The sequence below is a fragment of the Camelus ferus genome, chromosome 9 (genome assembly GCF_009834535.1).
Source record: "Camelus ferus isolate YT-003-E chromosome 9, BCGSAC_Cfer_1.0, whole genome shotgun sequence".
Classification (NCBI taxonomy): domain Eukaryota; kingdom Metazoa; phylum Chordata; class Mammalia; order Artiodactyla; family Camelidae; genus Camelus; species Camelus ferus.
Genome location: NC_045704.1, coordinates 12,842,606 through 12,857,402, shown reverse-complemented (window position 1 = coordinate 12,857,402; position 14,797 = coordinate 12,842,606). Strand labels below are relative to the sequence as shown.

The following is a 14,797-nucleotide window of genomic DNA, read 5'->3' as shown; positions in this document are numbered from 1 at the left end:
CTTCCCTCTAAAAATGTGAAATAAAAAATACATGTAAAAACATTAGTGGTCTAATAATAGGCATGCCTTCTCATTAACACATTAATTAAAAACACCTCGGGTGGGTCTAATAAGCACAGTTTCTAAGTAGAGCAGGATTTTGAGGTGGATTAGTTATGGCTGTGTGAGAAATCATACAAATATAGCGGCATACAATGATTCACATTTATTCATCTCAGTTTCCATGGGTCAGGGATGTGGGTGCAGCTGAGGGGGTGCTCGGCTCAGGGTGTGACCTGCTGCCATCAAGGTTTCACCTTTGGTCTCATCTGAGGTTCAGAGGGCCTCTTCCCAGTGCCTGTAGTTTTAGCAGGAGACTCACTGTGGCCTCAGAGAAGGTCTCCCCTCTCCCTTTAAAGAGTTTCCACCTGATTCAGTCAGGCCTACCCAGGAGGGGAAAAAAATCTCTTTGATAAATTTAAAATTAACCTATTTGATAATTACCATATGATCCAGCAATCCCACTCCTGGGCACATATCTGGAAAAGATGAAGACTAATTTGAAAAGATACTTGCACCCTAATGTTCATAGCAGCACTGTTTACAATGGACACAAGACATGGAAACAACCCCAGTGTCCACTGACAGATGACTGGATAAAGAAGATGTGATACACACACACATATATACACACATATACATACATACATATACACACACATACATAAATACACACACACACACAATGGAATGTTAATATTACTCAGCCATAGAAAAGAACGATATAATTCCATTTGCAGCAACATGGATGGACATAGAGATGATCACACGAAGTGAAGTAAGTCAGAGAAAGACACATATATGCTATCACTCATATGTGGAATCTAAAAAAACAAAGCAAATGAACTTATTTACAAAACAGAAATAGACTCACAGATAAAGAAAACAAACATATGGTTACCAAAGGGGAAAAGTGGGAGAGGGGTAAGTTGGGAGAGGGATAAGCTGAGGGAACTAAACTCAGTATCTTGTAATAACCTACAATGGACAAGAATCTGAAAAAGAATATATATAACTGAATCACTTTGCTGTACACCTTAAACACTGTCAATCAACTCTACTTCAATTTTTAAAAAATTAACTGATTTGAAGCCTTAAGGACATCTGGAAAAATCCCTTCACCCTTGCCATATAAGGTCACCTAATTAAGAAAATATTTGAAAATGCTATCCATCTTCTTTGTCATATAACTCAACCTACTCCTTGGTGTATGTAACAGTAGTGGGCAGAGATCTTTACAATTCTGCCCACTCCATGAGTAGTTGAAGCAACTATCACCTGACATGCAAGCATCTGTCATTTATGCTGGGGACCAGGGCACAGGGGCTAATCCCACATTGATGTGTTGCTCAAATTCTCAGTTGAAGGAAGGATCGGGTTCCAGTTTCATAAGAGATTTAAGTTTCCACCGTCGCAGCTCACAGACACCTGAATCTCCAATTTGACCCGGGTCTCTAACCACACTTCTAATCCCACCAGCTCCCCAGTGACCTTGTCCATCCTGTGGTCTGTGACCTAGTGCAGCTCAGGCCAACAGAAATACGAGTCATACAAGTAACAGGTAAATTAATTTTAGCAATATTTTTTATTTACCCCATTTCTCCAAAATAGAATCATTTCAACATGGAACCAACGTAAAACATATTGGGGTAGGGCTATGGCTCAGTGGTAAAGCACATGCCTGAAATTCACAAGGTCCTGGGTTCAATCCTCAGTAACTCCACTAAAATAAATAAATCAATAAAACATATTAATGAGATATTACACATTTCTTTTGTATATGAAGTCTTAAGAATCTAGTGTGTGTTTTATAGTCAGAGCACATCTCAGTTCAGACTTGCCACAGTCCATCACTCAGTTGTCCCAAGTGGCTGCCATCTTGGAAAGGACAGAATTTGACATGGGTGACGCCACTTTTGTCTCGAGTTCAGACCTCTCGCCTGTACCCTATATTCGTGTATCCCTGTCCAATACCGTCTCCTTTTCGACAACATTAGATTCTTCCCTAGCGTGGTAGAGAGAGTTTGTCATAATTTTTCATTCTTAATAGCAACACAGAGCAAATGTAATTGATTGAGTCAGAATACTTGGACATCAGAGAAAAAGTAATTAAAAAAAATCAAAACCCATTGAAACATTTGGAACAATAGAAAAGAAAAAAAAAAAGTAAGATTCAGGATCCATAGAACATACTGTGTAGGTAGGGGTCAAGGTGTAGGCTCAGGTAATTGATTCATGGGAATTCATTCAAATGAAAAATCTGCTTTCCAACAGACAACGTTAAGAAAGTGAAAAGACAGACCACAGACTGGGAGAAATATTTCAAGGTGATCTTCCTGACAGAGACCTGTATCCAGAATCTATAAAGAACATTTACGGTGAGAAGGTATAGCTCAGTGGTAGACTGTGTGCCTAGCATGCATGGAGGTTCAATCCCCAGTACCTCCATTAAAAATAAATAAATAAACAATTACCCCCCAAAACAAACAAAGAAAAAGAATGTTTATAATTTGTAAATAAGAAAACAACACAGTGTAAAAAATACACAAAAGACTTGAGCAGATGACTTGACGAAAGATATACAAAGGGCCAGTAAGCACACGGGAAAAGATATTGGACAACATTAATGTTTGGGGCAATGCAAATGACAAGCATGAGATCGTCTCTTCATCCCTACAAGAATGATTAAAATTAAAGACTGATTTTATGAAGGGCTGGAGGGGCTATGGAGCCTCGAACTCTCAAGCATCACTGATAGAAATGCAAAATGGTAGAACACACTAGGAGACATTTTCAGCAGTTTCTTATAAACATACACCTAACAGAGAACCCAGTCATGTGCTCCTAGGTTTACCCAAGAAAAGTGAAAGTTTATGTCCACAGAAAGACTTGTACATGACAGTTCATAACCACTTTATTTGTAACTGCCTTAACCTGGAAACCAGCCAGATGTCCATCAACAGGAAAATGTGATACACCCATACAGTGGAATACCCCTCAGCAATGAAAAGGAGTGGACAACCGTTATATACAACATCAATGAATCTCAGAAGAATTGTACGGAGTGAAAGAAGGCAGACACAAAAGAGCACATGCTATGTTGGGTTTTTTTTTGTTTGTTTTTGTTTTTGTTTTCGCTTTGTGGGGGAGATAATCAGGTTTATGTATTTACTTATTTATTTTAATGGAGGCATTGGGGATTGAACCCAGGACCTTGTGCATCCTAAGGACGTGCTCTACCACAGAGCTATACCCTCACCTCTGATAAGAGCACATGCTATGTAGTTTCATTTATATGAAATTTTAGAAACGGAAAAACTATACTATAGTAACAGAAAACAGTAAGTGACCGCTTTGGGGTTGGGCGGGGGAGGTGTTGACTAGAAAGGATCACCAAGGAACTTTCTGGGGCGACAGATATATTCCACAAGTTGCATTCATCTTCATTCAACTAGTAACTTTCTGCAAGTCGAGGAAAGCTTCCTGGAGGAGGTGGCGACCAAGCTGCTCCCTGACTGACGTTCAAGAATTGGCCACACGAAGGGAGTGGGTGTTCCTGGCAAGGGTAGGACTTGGCAGAGGCCAGGTGGCTTGAGTGGGGTCACTGGGTTTGAGAAACGTGGAACAATTAAGTAGAGGGCTAGGAGTTAAATGCCTTGACGCCTGAGTCCTATTCCTGACGTGTTTCGGGACCCCGGACACGACCGCTCTCTCTTTGGGCCTCTCATTGTTTCAGTTTTCCCTCAGTAAAATGGGCACAAGCCACCTTGTTCCTCCTGGATTCCCTTTAGGCTAGGAGAATCCACCGAAAGGACGATGAGTGACAGTTCCTTTGAGCCAATAGCTGGAGCCTAAAACCCTGCCTTCTTTTCTCATAGGCCAATCGCCGTGTTCTCCTTGAGGCCAGCCGCTCGGCGGAGGCTGGCCCAAAGCCTCCTGACGTCACATATTTGCTAAACCAATAACAATTATTAAGAGGCGGGTGATTTTTGGTGATGGACAGCTCTATTTCAAGATGTCCGCTTAGCGCGAGGTCCGCCGGGAAGCTTTGAGGCGGTGCTGAGGGAGAATGGGCGGGAACTCTCGGTTGATTTTGCCCAATCATCAGTCGCGCTTCTTGCGATAGACGGGCAGTCTTTCCCATCCCTGTCGACTTAAGGGGGCGGGGTTCAGCACGCCAGACTGGGCGGGCCCCTCAACTTTGATGGGCGTCTTCTTTGCCCAATACTTAAACGGTATTCCCAGACGGGTCACCTCCACTGCCAATGAGATCTCCTGGCGGGGTCTCGGTGGGCGGGCCATGGACCCTCCGGTATAAGGCGGTCCCGTGGGAGTGCGGAGAAGGGGGGGGTCTCGGCGGCCGGAGGAGGAGTAGGTGCGGGTGAAGATGGCGGCAGCCGAGGCCGCGAACTGCATCATGGAGGTGAGTGCCTGGAGCGCCGCTGGGGGAGTGGGGCCGCTTGAGGGTCGGTGTTTTATGCCTCTGTCGTGGGGAAGGGGCTCCGAATCGCCAGATTGGGGCTGAAGGTCCGCAACCGTACGAAGGGGGCGTCGCATGCTCCGGATCCGGGCATATCGTTTGAGATGAGGGTTCTCTAGCTTTCAAGGTCCCGAAGCACCCAGCCAAACGGAGGGTCAAGTGCCCCTCCCACGTGGAGGAGGGCTGGGGGCGCTTCCGGACTGGCCCCCACGTGGCCACGGCGCGGTGGGTGGGGAGGGGTGTGCCGTGCCCGCTGGCCCCGCGGGCTCCACGTGTGGGACAAAGGCCCCGCCCCCGGCCGGGGGAGGGGCGCCTCGGGGGGAAGGGGATGAGGCTCCGACCCTCCCTCTGAGGCCCCCTGCCCTCCTCCCCAGGGGTTCGTGATATGCACCTTGGGGTGAGACTTACTTGAGGACCTCTGCGAAGTAAAGAATCTCTTGGGAGGGGCAGTGTCTCTCCACCCTCTACGAACCCGTTCCCGGGACCAGGACATCTTAGGTGTCGGTCCTGGTTTCGTGCACTCGTGGGTTAGGATTAGAGGAAGACGAAGAATTGGTTCCCTCTGGCCCCCTACCCCACCCCCAGTTTCCTGTCCCTCGATTCTCCCCTGCCCGAGTCTTTGGGAGATGGGGGATGGGGCATGCCCCTGTGACCTCCCTCCGGGTGGTTGGGGGGGCATCTAGCTGAAGGAGATCTTTCCCGATAAGGCGCCGTGCACCCCCTTGTGGCCATATCTGGGTGTGTGGGAGGGACATCTTTTTCATGGGGCGTGTCCCAAAGCCCACCTCCCAGTTTGAGCCCTCTGGGGGGAGGGGAGGGGAGGGAATATTGGCAACGAGCATTATCCCCTGCTAGAGCCCTTTCTCTCCCCGGGGCATCTGTGAGGGTGGGAGTTGACCTCCCTCTTCCTGAAGCCCCGTATGAGGGTCTTGAGCCTGGATGCCTGAAATGGTGCCCATGAGGTTTGGTTCTTGTGCAGCCATGGAGGGCTGGTTCTTGTGCTGCGTTTCAAGCTCTCTGGGGACTTGTCTGGTGGCGGTATCGGTGGTATTGAGAAATGGGCCCCCGTGGGAAATCCCCTCACTAAGCCGCCCTTCTTTATAGGCGTCTTCACGGGCTTGGCTGATTAGAGGTGGTGGGGCTTGGAGCCCAGGGAGTCATGTCTGTGATTTCATGCTTCTTGGAGCCTGGAGGGTGGTTATACCTGGAAGAGATGTAATCTGACGGGGGCTTCCGTACTCTTACCCTGTACCTCGTAGCATTCTCTGGAAGGGGAGGTGAGATCCCAACAGGCATATCATTGTGGGGCAACTCCCAGGGGTCGCTCCCATGACTCCTGTCCCTGTTGGCTCTCTCCTGGACCAGGGCCTGTATGGGCAGAGGAAATATCTTCCCTAGAGGTTGCCTCGGACTTCACTCCACTCCTGGGGGGTGGTTCAGGGCCTGGAATGGTTGTTTGAATGGGGGCAGATGGGCTTAAGGATCCAGAGTCTGACCTCCTCCCTAGGACTCTGCATTCCTGGGTAGAGGGTACTAATCGAGGCGATTGGCTCTAACTGGTTTTGTTTGGGACTTCCTGAGTCCAAGGCAGGAGCTCAGGGCCAGGGTGCCAGCTCTGGTGGGGACGCCTTTGTGCCACACCTCCTTTCTGGAAGCCTCTCAGATGAGAGACTGGTTTGCAGAGGGGGCAGATGCCCAGTGGATACACACCCTGCCAGCCCCCCTCCCCCAGCTACTCATGGCACCCCAGGATGGGAGTTTGTGTCAGGAAGTGTCACCTAATCTGGGGGGATTAGATGATGAGGGGGAATGACAGCTGGCAGTGCCTTTGTGCCCAGCGGGTGCCAGTTCCTCTGGCCTGGATCGGGGAGGGATGTCTGGTCAGGTGCCTGGGCAGAGAGGGGCAGTGCGGGGAAAAGCCACCGTCTCTCCAGCCACAGCTGGGATAGACCCCCCTCCCTTCTCCCTCCACTTCTCCCACCCCTTTTAAAAAAACAGCCTTACCTCTTCACTTGCTCCCTCCACCACCACTCCCCACAAAGGAAAAGCAAAACTGTAAGAAACACCCCTTTCTACCCCTAAGAGCCAGGGTCCCTTGGCCTGGCCCTCCCCTAGCCGCTCCCAGTAGCTAATCCTTTCTCCCTGTTACTCTCTCCTAGAATTTTGTAGCCACCTTGGCTAATGGGATGAGCCTCCAGCCGCCTCTTGAAGAAGTAAATATCCTTTTGTGAGACCACCCCCTCCCCACACATACATAATCTTGTCACACATCAGACCCTTTTCAGTGGTCTAACTCTGATCCCTCTTGCTTCATACCAGTTGACGCTGTGCCCCTGAAACACTTAGTACAAACTCCCTCCAGGTTTGTGGCCCCATCTGGCCTACCTCAATACTGTGGCTACTTCCTTAACTCCATTTCCAGCCCTGCTTTGTCCTTCCCTGTGTCTGCCCCAGCTCTACCTTCCCCTCCCTCCCCAGCTGTGGGCTGAGCTAGAGACGGGGGCAGAGAGACTGGAGAGATGGTAGGCATGGCTGGGGTACTCTCCTAGATGGTGCTTTGGGGGGGGTGGATCCTGGAAGAGGAAAATGGGGTTGTTCCATTTTAGGGGTTCCTGGGAGAGGCAAGATGACAGGTGGGGGCTGTAGGGTTGCCATGGTACGGTTTGGGGGTGGTTTCTGTACTCCACGGAGAAGTAGGGACCTGGAGGTTTAAGAGTCGGTGGGGAGCCCCCAGATTTGACCCCAGCTCCCATCCACCCCTTCCCAGGTCTCCTGTGGCCAGGCAGAAAGCAGCGAGAAGCCCAATGCTGAGGACATGACGTCCAAAGATTACTATTTCGACTCGTATGCCCACTTCGGCATCCACGAGGTGCGTATGGACAGCTCCTAAGTCTGCAGAATCTCCAGGGGGTTCATGTTGGGAGGACGGAGTGACTTAATTTCTAACGCATGCGCACGGCCTCCTCTGGCAGCTGGCCGCCCCTCTGCGCATGCGAGACTCACACCCCGGGGTCGCCTCGCCCAGCCGTTGCCTTGGAGACAGAGGTTAGTCTGGCACTCTGCCGGCCTCTCTTGGGAGGCTGGGGCTGGAGCGCGCATGTGTGCCTGAGACTCCAGCCAGAGGTCAAGGCCTGCTGGTCTCTGTCGCCCTCTAGTGACTGGCGGTGGGACTGTTCCCCAGCTGCTCCCGCCCAGTGTGCTGACAGCTTCTCGACCCTTCTGCACGCTGGAGAGGCTGACGTCCCAGAAGGCAGCCGGGACGGGGTTGTGAAGATTTTTTTTCCTTTCTTTTTTTACTTTCTTTAATTGTGATAAAATACGCATAACAAAATTTACCACTTTCATGGGTACAGTTCAGTGGCATTAAGTTACTGAGGACTTTTAAAAGCCAAGGATCGCAGGGGCTTAGGAGGCAGTGGTAGAATCTGGCTAAGATGAGAGTTTAGTCCATCCAGTCGGATTTTACAAACATGGAAACAGACTTGTTCCGAGTGGACTAAGCAAGTTCGAAGGTTGAGGGCTAGCACTCCAAACTGTGAGTGTGTTGGAGGCCAGGGCACCCTGTTTTCCAGCTGGGGATGCAAGCCCACTCATGGTCTCTTTGTACCCCCACCCTCCCCCCCCCCAGGAAATGCTGAAAGATGAGGTCCGAACCCTCACATACCGAAACTCCATGTTTCACAACCGGCACCTGTTCAAGGACAAGGTGGTGCTGGACGTGGGCTCCGGCACAGGGATCCTCTGCATGTTCGCTGCCAAAGCTGGGGCCCGCAAGGTCATCGGGGTGAGTGTCCTCGGTGGCCGGGTGGGCCTGGGCCTGGGGACGGAAAGGGGGCCTCTTGGGGCTCAGGGAGTGGATGGAGGGGGGTGGGGGCTGAGGGTGGGACTGGGGGGGGGCCTCACCCTCCCTTCTTCCTGGGCCCCCAGATCGAGTGTTCCAGTATCTCTGATTATGCGGTGAAGATCGTCAAAGCCAACAAGTTAGACCACGGTGAGCCCAGGAAGAGAACGGGTTTGTGGGGATGGGGAGCGGGTGATCCCAGCTTCCTAGGGGCCCTCAGCAAGGGGATGGTGGCCACTGAACTCCAAATCAGGCGTTCTCCCCCCATGAGCTCAGTGTTGCCGACACCTTGAGAATCCAACCTTCTCAGAACCAGCCCCCTGATGAGCTGTTTTAGAATCCAAGTGTCAAAGTCACAAGCCTAGTGTCTGTCTTTTGAAAACAAAAAGCAGGGCAAGAAGCAGTCGTTCGTTTTTAAAGTGAGTGATAGTCATGTGGTTGGCATCTAAAGGCCCATAGTGAGAAGTCTTCCATCTGCCTCTCAGCCACCCTTCTCTGAGTTCAGCCAATGCTGCTGCCTTCCAGAGAAGTCTGTACCTACCTGTGAATGTTTCTACATTTACATACGTATTTGTGACACGAACAGCATTTTGTACACACAAGTCTTGCCTTTTGCTTTTTTCATCTGTTTATCGTGTAGTTGAACAGGTTTAGGATGTTGAGAGGATCTCATTCTTTTGAGGGGTTTAGGTTTATTTGTTTGTTTATTTTATTTAAATGGCGGTACTGGGGATTGAACCCAGGACCTCGTGCATGCTAAGCATGTGCTCTACCACTGAGCTATCCCATCCCCCCAAGAGGAGTCTCACCCTTTTTTGATAATGGCCATCAGCTGCATTTCACCTGCTATCTTACCCAAGTTTCTGGTGCTGGATATTTAAGCCGCTTCTGAGATTTTCATCCTCCAGCATGAAATTTCAGATTCCCCATCTGAACTAGTTTTATCTCTGAGGTCAGTTTATAAAAGTAGGATTGCATGGGTCCAAAACGTAAGTTGTGCAGAAATTGCCCAGTTGCCCTTCCTACCTGCAGGGTTTGCATGGTTTGCAGGGCAGAGAACGTGGGAAGATGGTGGGTGTTCCAGGTGTTAGGGTTCTTGGCATTCTAGAAACTAAAGGGATTTTTTGAAAAAGACTAGAAGAATGAACCCCCAGGTACCCATCACTCAGCTTAAAATATCCCCATTTGAAGTAAATTCCAGCTGTGTGAATCTAGCAGTATTTGTCTCCAGTAGCTAAGACCATTTTAAAAACACGACCATGGTGGAGTGGGAATAGCTTAGTGGTGGAGTGTATGCTTAGCATGCACAAGGTCCTGGGTTCAATCCCCAGTACCTCCATTCAAACAAACAAACAAATAAACCTAATTACCTCCCCCCTCAAAAAAAAATTAAAATCCATGTCTGTTAGTGGCAAAATCTTAACATCACCTAATACCTAATCCACGTAAAATTTCTGCTTTTGCCTAAAAAAGAAAACTGCGACCATGAATGATTTTTAAAACAAAGTTACCAGGGTGTGGCTTCACCTCACAGAGTCCTTTGAAGATGCCCAGATACAGCCCCTAGCCTTTCCTTGAGAAGATAAGGGCTGCCCTGGTGGGGTCCCCAGGCCCTGGATCCCCCCCCCCCCACCTCCCAAGGGAGATGAGCAGACAGGTCTCCTCGGCTGGTGGCATGTGTCCTCATCTGCCCTGCAGTGGTCACCATCATCAAGGGGAAGGTGGAGGAGGTGGAGCTTCCGGTGGAGAAGGTGGACATCATCATCAGCGAGTGGATGGGCTACTGCCTCTTCTACGAGTCGATGCTCAACACCGTGCTCTACGCCCGAGACAAGTGGCTGGTGAGGCCCCAGGCGGGTCAGGAGCACTCGTGCAGGCTGGGGTCCTCTGGCACATGCCAGGGTCCGGGCTGAAAACAAAAGCCATGCGGAGTGTTTCCGACGGGGGCTGAATATGGGGGCATTGACGACACAGATGTGAGGAGGCTCACAGCCAGGACAGAGGAGAACCGGCCCTGAGAGCTAGACAGGGACCAGGAGACAGTAGTGTTGGGAGGGAGTTCGTGCCCAGGAGAGAGCCAGAGAGGGCAGAGGAGTAGGGAGGGACTGGGGGCTGTGGTCCCAGGTCCTCAGACCTAAGTAGGCCTCCCAGAGGAGGGGACTGAGACCTGAACGAAGGATGAGAAGAGGCCGCACAAGATCTGAGGGAGAAAGCACACTGGGCAGAGGATTTCAGCCAGTACAGAGGTCCTGGGGCAGGAGTGCGCCTGCTGTGTGTTGAGCAGCAAGGAAGCTGGTGTGGAACAAGGATCTGGAGGAGCACTGGGCGGTGAAGTTGGAAGTGAGGGGTGGAGGGGCCTGTGCAGAGCTCACAGGGCTGCCTGTGAGACTTTGCTGTACTCCTCAGAGGAGCCAGCGTGGGTTCTGAGGATCCCTCAGAGGTTCTGAAGCACAGGGTCCGACTTAGATGCTCCTGGGAGCTGTCAGGCAGCCAGCTGGGCAGTGGACAAGGGCTTAGGGCCGAGGCTGAGGGTCCAGGAGGAGGCGGCTGTGGGAAGTGTTGGTAGCTCAGACCAGGGTGGGGGCAGGGAGGTGGATAAAGAGACCAAATGGGCAAGGTTTGCGGGTGAAATTGCCAAGGCCCCCATCCTTCATGTCCTGCCGCGCTCCTCCACAGGCGCCTGATGGCCTCATCTTCCCAGACCGAGCCACACTGTATGTGACGGCCATCGAGGACCGGCAGTACAAAGACTACAAGATCCACTGTGAGCGTGCGGGGCGGGGAGCTTTTGGGGTGGGGCGGGCTGGGTGCCTCCTGCTCCCCTCTCCCCACCTTAGGCTCACTCCTCCTCCCCACCCCCTCCCCAGGGTGGGAGAACGTGTACGGCTTTGACATGTCTTGCATCAAAGACGTGGCCATCAAGGAGCCCCTGGTGGACGTGGTGGACCCCAAGCAGCTGGTCACCAACGCCTGCCTCATAAAGGTGAGGGGGCGGCTGTGGCTGGGTGTCCGGCAGAGTATGAATCAAACCGAAGAACTGTCAGCACCTGCCACACACGTGGGAGTGTGGGACATCGGGGCCCAGAGAGCTAGCTTGCCTGAGATCTTGGGAGCCTGGAGGTGGTGCTCCAGGCCTGGAGAAGCCACTTCATTTAAAAAGCTTTGAGCCAGGCTCGGCCGGCCGTTGGTTTCCAGAACAAGGGAGAGAGGTGAGCTGACCCTGTCCCCAGGGGTACACAATCCAGAGGGCGCCCCTGCCTGAGGCGGGCAGCTGAGACCCCAGGCAGGGCCTCCTCATGCAGGAAGCCCGGGGCCACGAGTGCGTTTGTACACACAGGGCCCTCCCTGATAAAGAATACCAGCAGGTATCATTTTTTGAGGTACCCCCTCCCCAAGTGTCAAATCTTGCGGGGGTGTGTGAAACCAGCAAAACTGGGCAGAGCAGGGAGTTTGTAAAGGGAGACAAGGAGGACAGTCACCCTGGCCGGGCACGTCTTCATGTCCTTGGTCAGAACCTTCAGTTTTGGTCTGAGAATGGTGCCAGGGAACAGTCAGAGGGTTTTTTTTCGGGGGGGGGGGGTTATTTATTTATTTAATGGAGGTACTAGGGATTGAACTAGGACCTCATGCTTGCTAAGCATGTGTTCTACCACTGAGCTACACCCTTCCTCCTGTCCAAGGCTTTTAAACAGGGATTTGACACTGTCTGATGGACACTGCTGTGAAATTGTCACACTGGCCGATTATGTAGAATAAGGAACATTAGGGGGGAAGGCAGAAGCCGCAAGCCTGCTTGAGATGCTGCGGAAGCAGAGAGATGCTGGTGCCCAGGCGAAGCGGGGTGGGAGGGCAGTACAGGGAATAGCGGGGAGGTGAGGGAAATGGGCGATTCTCCAGGGAGCAGCAGTAGTTCCAGGAAGTGGGCCTGTCAGGTTTGGGGTTGAGGTAGGGAGAGAAAGGACAGGCGATCCCACGGTGGGGGTGGGGGGGAGGGGCAGCCAGGTTATACGGTTGAACGCTGGGCTGGAGGTCAGGGAGTGGCGCTCACTGAGGCTTGTCCCACAGGAGGTGGACATCTACACGGTCAAGGTGGAAGACCTGACCTTCACCTCCCCCTTCTGCCTGCAAGTGAAGCGGAACGACTACGTGCATGCGCTGGTGGCCTATTTCAACATCGAGTTCACCCGCTGTCACAAGAGGACCGGCTTCTCCACCAGTGAGGCGGGGTCCGGGGAACGGATCGGGGTAGGATGGGGCACGTGATGAGAATGGACAAAGGGAGCCACGGAGACAATGAGGACCCAGGTTCTGACACTTGTTCTGGCCACTAATCCCTGAGCATGCGGAGCCTCTGTCCACCCACTCCATGAAACAGCCCCTCTCCTGGGCTTGCTGAAGGGGAAGGGAGAAGGCCAGGGTGGGGCCTGGAAGGGGCAGGAGGCTGCTGGGCCCAGCTGACCCTCCTCCTCCCTCGTATCCTCGCTCCCCTCCCCCCACCCCACTCAGGTCCTGAATCCCCGTACACGCACTGGAAGCAGACGGTGTTCTATATGGAGGACTACCTGACAGTGAAGACAGGCGAGGAGATCTTCGGCACCATTGGCATGCGGCCCAATGCCAAGAACAACGTGAGGCTCTGGGGGAGCCAGGGGTGGACTCAAGGGGCTCCTCTGCCTGTTCTGGGGCCCCAGCACTACTCAGCCCGAGGCCTGCTGGCCAGCCTGGGTATGCTCTGCTCTGCTCTGGCCTCGTCCGGTCTGGGCCCCCCAGGGTCTATCTCCGAAACCCAGTTTTATTGAGCACCTACTGGAAACCTAGGGGCCTTGGGGCCCTAGTTGGGTCAAGCTGGACCCCTGCCTTCCTGATGCTCATGCTCTAGACACAGGGCCATCACATGGTCAGTGCCAGCCGGAGATGGCTTCTGTCACGCTGGGAAGAGGGGTGGGCAGATACTGGAGCAGGGGAGGGCAGGCCAAAGGGAGAGTTGCTGGGATATCCTTGCCCAGGGATGGGGGCGAGGAGTGGGTGGAAGGCTGTTTCTTCCCCTGCTTTTTTCTCCGAAGCACCTGGCAGGACAGAGCTGCCAGCAGCTGAGACATGTGGGGAAGCCCATCTGGGGCAAAGTCGCAGCCCCAGAGCAGCCAGCATGGGTGGGTGTGGTCTGGGTCAGAAATGTCGGTGGGGCAGGGCGTGAGTCTGGCTGATGCCCAGGGGAACTTGGACAAGGTGGTACCTGCTTTCTAAGGGAGGTAAGAGCCGGTTTAAGGGGAGATTCTCAACCAGGGGTGATTCTGCTCCCCTGCTTCCCAGGACACTTGTCATTGTCTAGAGACATTTTAGGGCATCACAGCTGAAGAAGGGGTACTCCTGGCATGTAGTGGTTGAGGCCAAGGGAGCTGCGGAACATCTGCAGGGCACAGAATAACCAGAATCCCCCTACAGGGAAGAGTGGTCCAGCCGCACATGTCCGTAGTGGAGAGGCTGAGAGAACCCAAACTAAAGAGACACAGACCCAGAGAGGGAGGAGGAAGCTAGCAGCCAAGCATGCAGTGCAGTGAGGCCTGCAGGCAGAAGTCACTGAGGTCACTGGTGACTTTGCCCCAGCCTCTCCAGAGGGTGCTGGGAGCCATGGGCATAGGAGGGTTGGCACTTTGGAAGCTCTGGAGAAGAGGAAGTGGAGACCGTGGGGTGGGGGCATGGAGGTTTTTGGGAGGAGGAAGTGTGCTGGAGAGAGGTTTGCTTCTTACAAAAGAAGGAAGAAATAACTTGCTGAAGGGAATAGTTTTGATGGGAGAACTTTCCTAACACAAGAGACAGAGCAGCCGGGGCCTGCCCCCCTCACGGGCTTGGGGGGTTGGTTGGCTGGGTACCAGGTAGGTTTGAGGATGTCATATGGAGCTTCTCCCTGGTAGGCAGGGTTCAAGGCAAATGCTGGGCATGGGACCAGCAAAGGGCCTCCGTCTTGGGCCTGAGTTAAAAACAAGGCCCTGCCCAGGCTTGGGGAGGGGGTGTTGACAGCTGGGGGGCCCTTGGCATCTTGCGTGGGCTGGCTGGCTACCCTCCCACTGCCCCCCGTCTGCCTGCCCTGCCCCAGGTCCCCCCTCACACCGTCACTCTCCCCACAGCGTGACCTGGACTTCACCATCGACCTGGACTTCAAGGGCCAGCTGTGCGAGCTGTCGTGCTCCACCGACTACCGGATGCGCTGAGGCAGCGCCCGGGTTCTCCCACCCCGGCCAGGCCGGCCCTGCAAGGGCCCAGGGGCTGCAGCATTCTTAGTCTACTTGGGGGCTCCCCCTTCCTCTCCCTCCCTCCCACAGAAGGGGGTTTTAGGGGCCGGGGGTGGGGGGGCACATCGTGACTGTGTTTTTCATAACTTATGTTTTTATATGGTTGCATTTACGCCAATAAATCCTCAGCTGGGATGGCTTAGCTTC

General features: G+C 52.7%; 1 protein-coding gene across 5 annotated transcripts; it reads left to right on the top strand.

Moving 5' to 3' along the window:
* Nucleotides 1–4,308: 4,308 nt before the first annotated feature.
* On the top strand, nucleotides 4,309–14,783 carry PRMT1 (protein arginine methyltransferase 1). Of its 5 annotated transcripts, none has more exons than XM_032485501.1 (11): nucleotides 4,386–4,462; nucleotides 6,679–6,732; nucleotides 7,287–7,388; nucleotides 8,148–8,303; nucleotides 8,447–8,510; nucleotides 10,059–10,201; nucleotides 11,037–11,124; nucleotides 11,228–11,343; nucleotides 12,426–12,576; nucleotides 12,867–13,085; nucleotides 14,486–14,621. In XM_032485501.1, the coding sequence occupies exons 1-11, from the start codon at nucleotides 4,427–4,429 to the stop codon at nucleotides 14,488–14,490; spliced, it is 1,134 nt and encodes a 377-aa protein (XP_032341392.1). In that variant the 5' UTR covers nucleotides 4,386–4,426; the 3' UTR covers nucleotides 14,491–14,621. The 5 variants fall into 5 exon arrangements, with proteins under 5 accessions (XP_032341394.1, XP_032341395.1, XP_032341392.1 ...); XM_032485502.1 differs by having other exon boundaries at nucleotides 4,395–4,462; nucleotides 12,867–12,988; nucleotides 14,486–14,782; XM_032485503.1 differs by lacking the exon at nucleotides 6,679–6,732 and having other exon boundaries at nucleotides 4,309–4,462.
* Nucleotides 14,784–14,797: the final 14 nt, after the last annotated feature.

Bases quoted from the DNA above. Each gene is read 5' to 3' on its own strand.
- PRMT1 (XM_032485501.1), top strand. From the start codon at position 4,427: ATGGCGGCAGCCGAGGCCGCGAACTGCATCATGGAG. The intron at 10,202-11,036 runs GTGAGGCCCCAG...GCTCCTCCACAG, and splicing joins ACGCCCGAGACAAGTGGCTG to GCGCCTGATGGCCTCATCTT. The intron at 12,577-12,866 runs GTGAGGCGGGGT...CACCCCACTCAG, and splicing joins GAGGACCGGCTTCTCCACCA to GTCCTGAATCCCCGTACACG.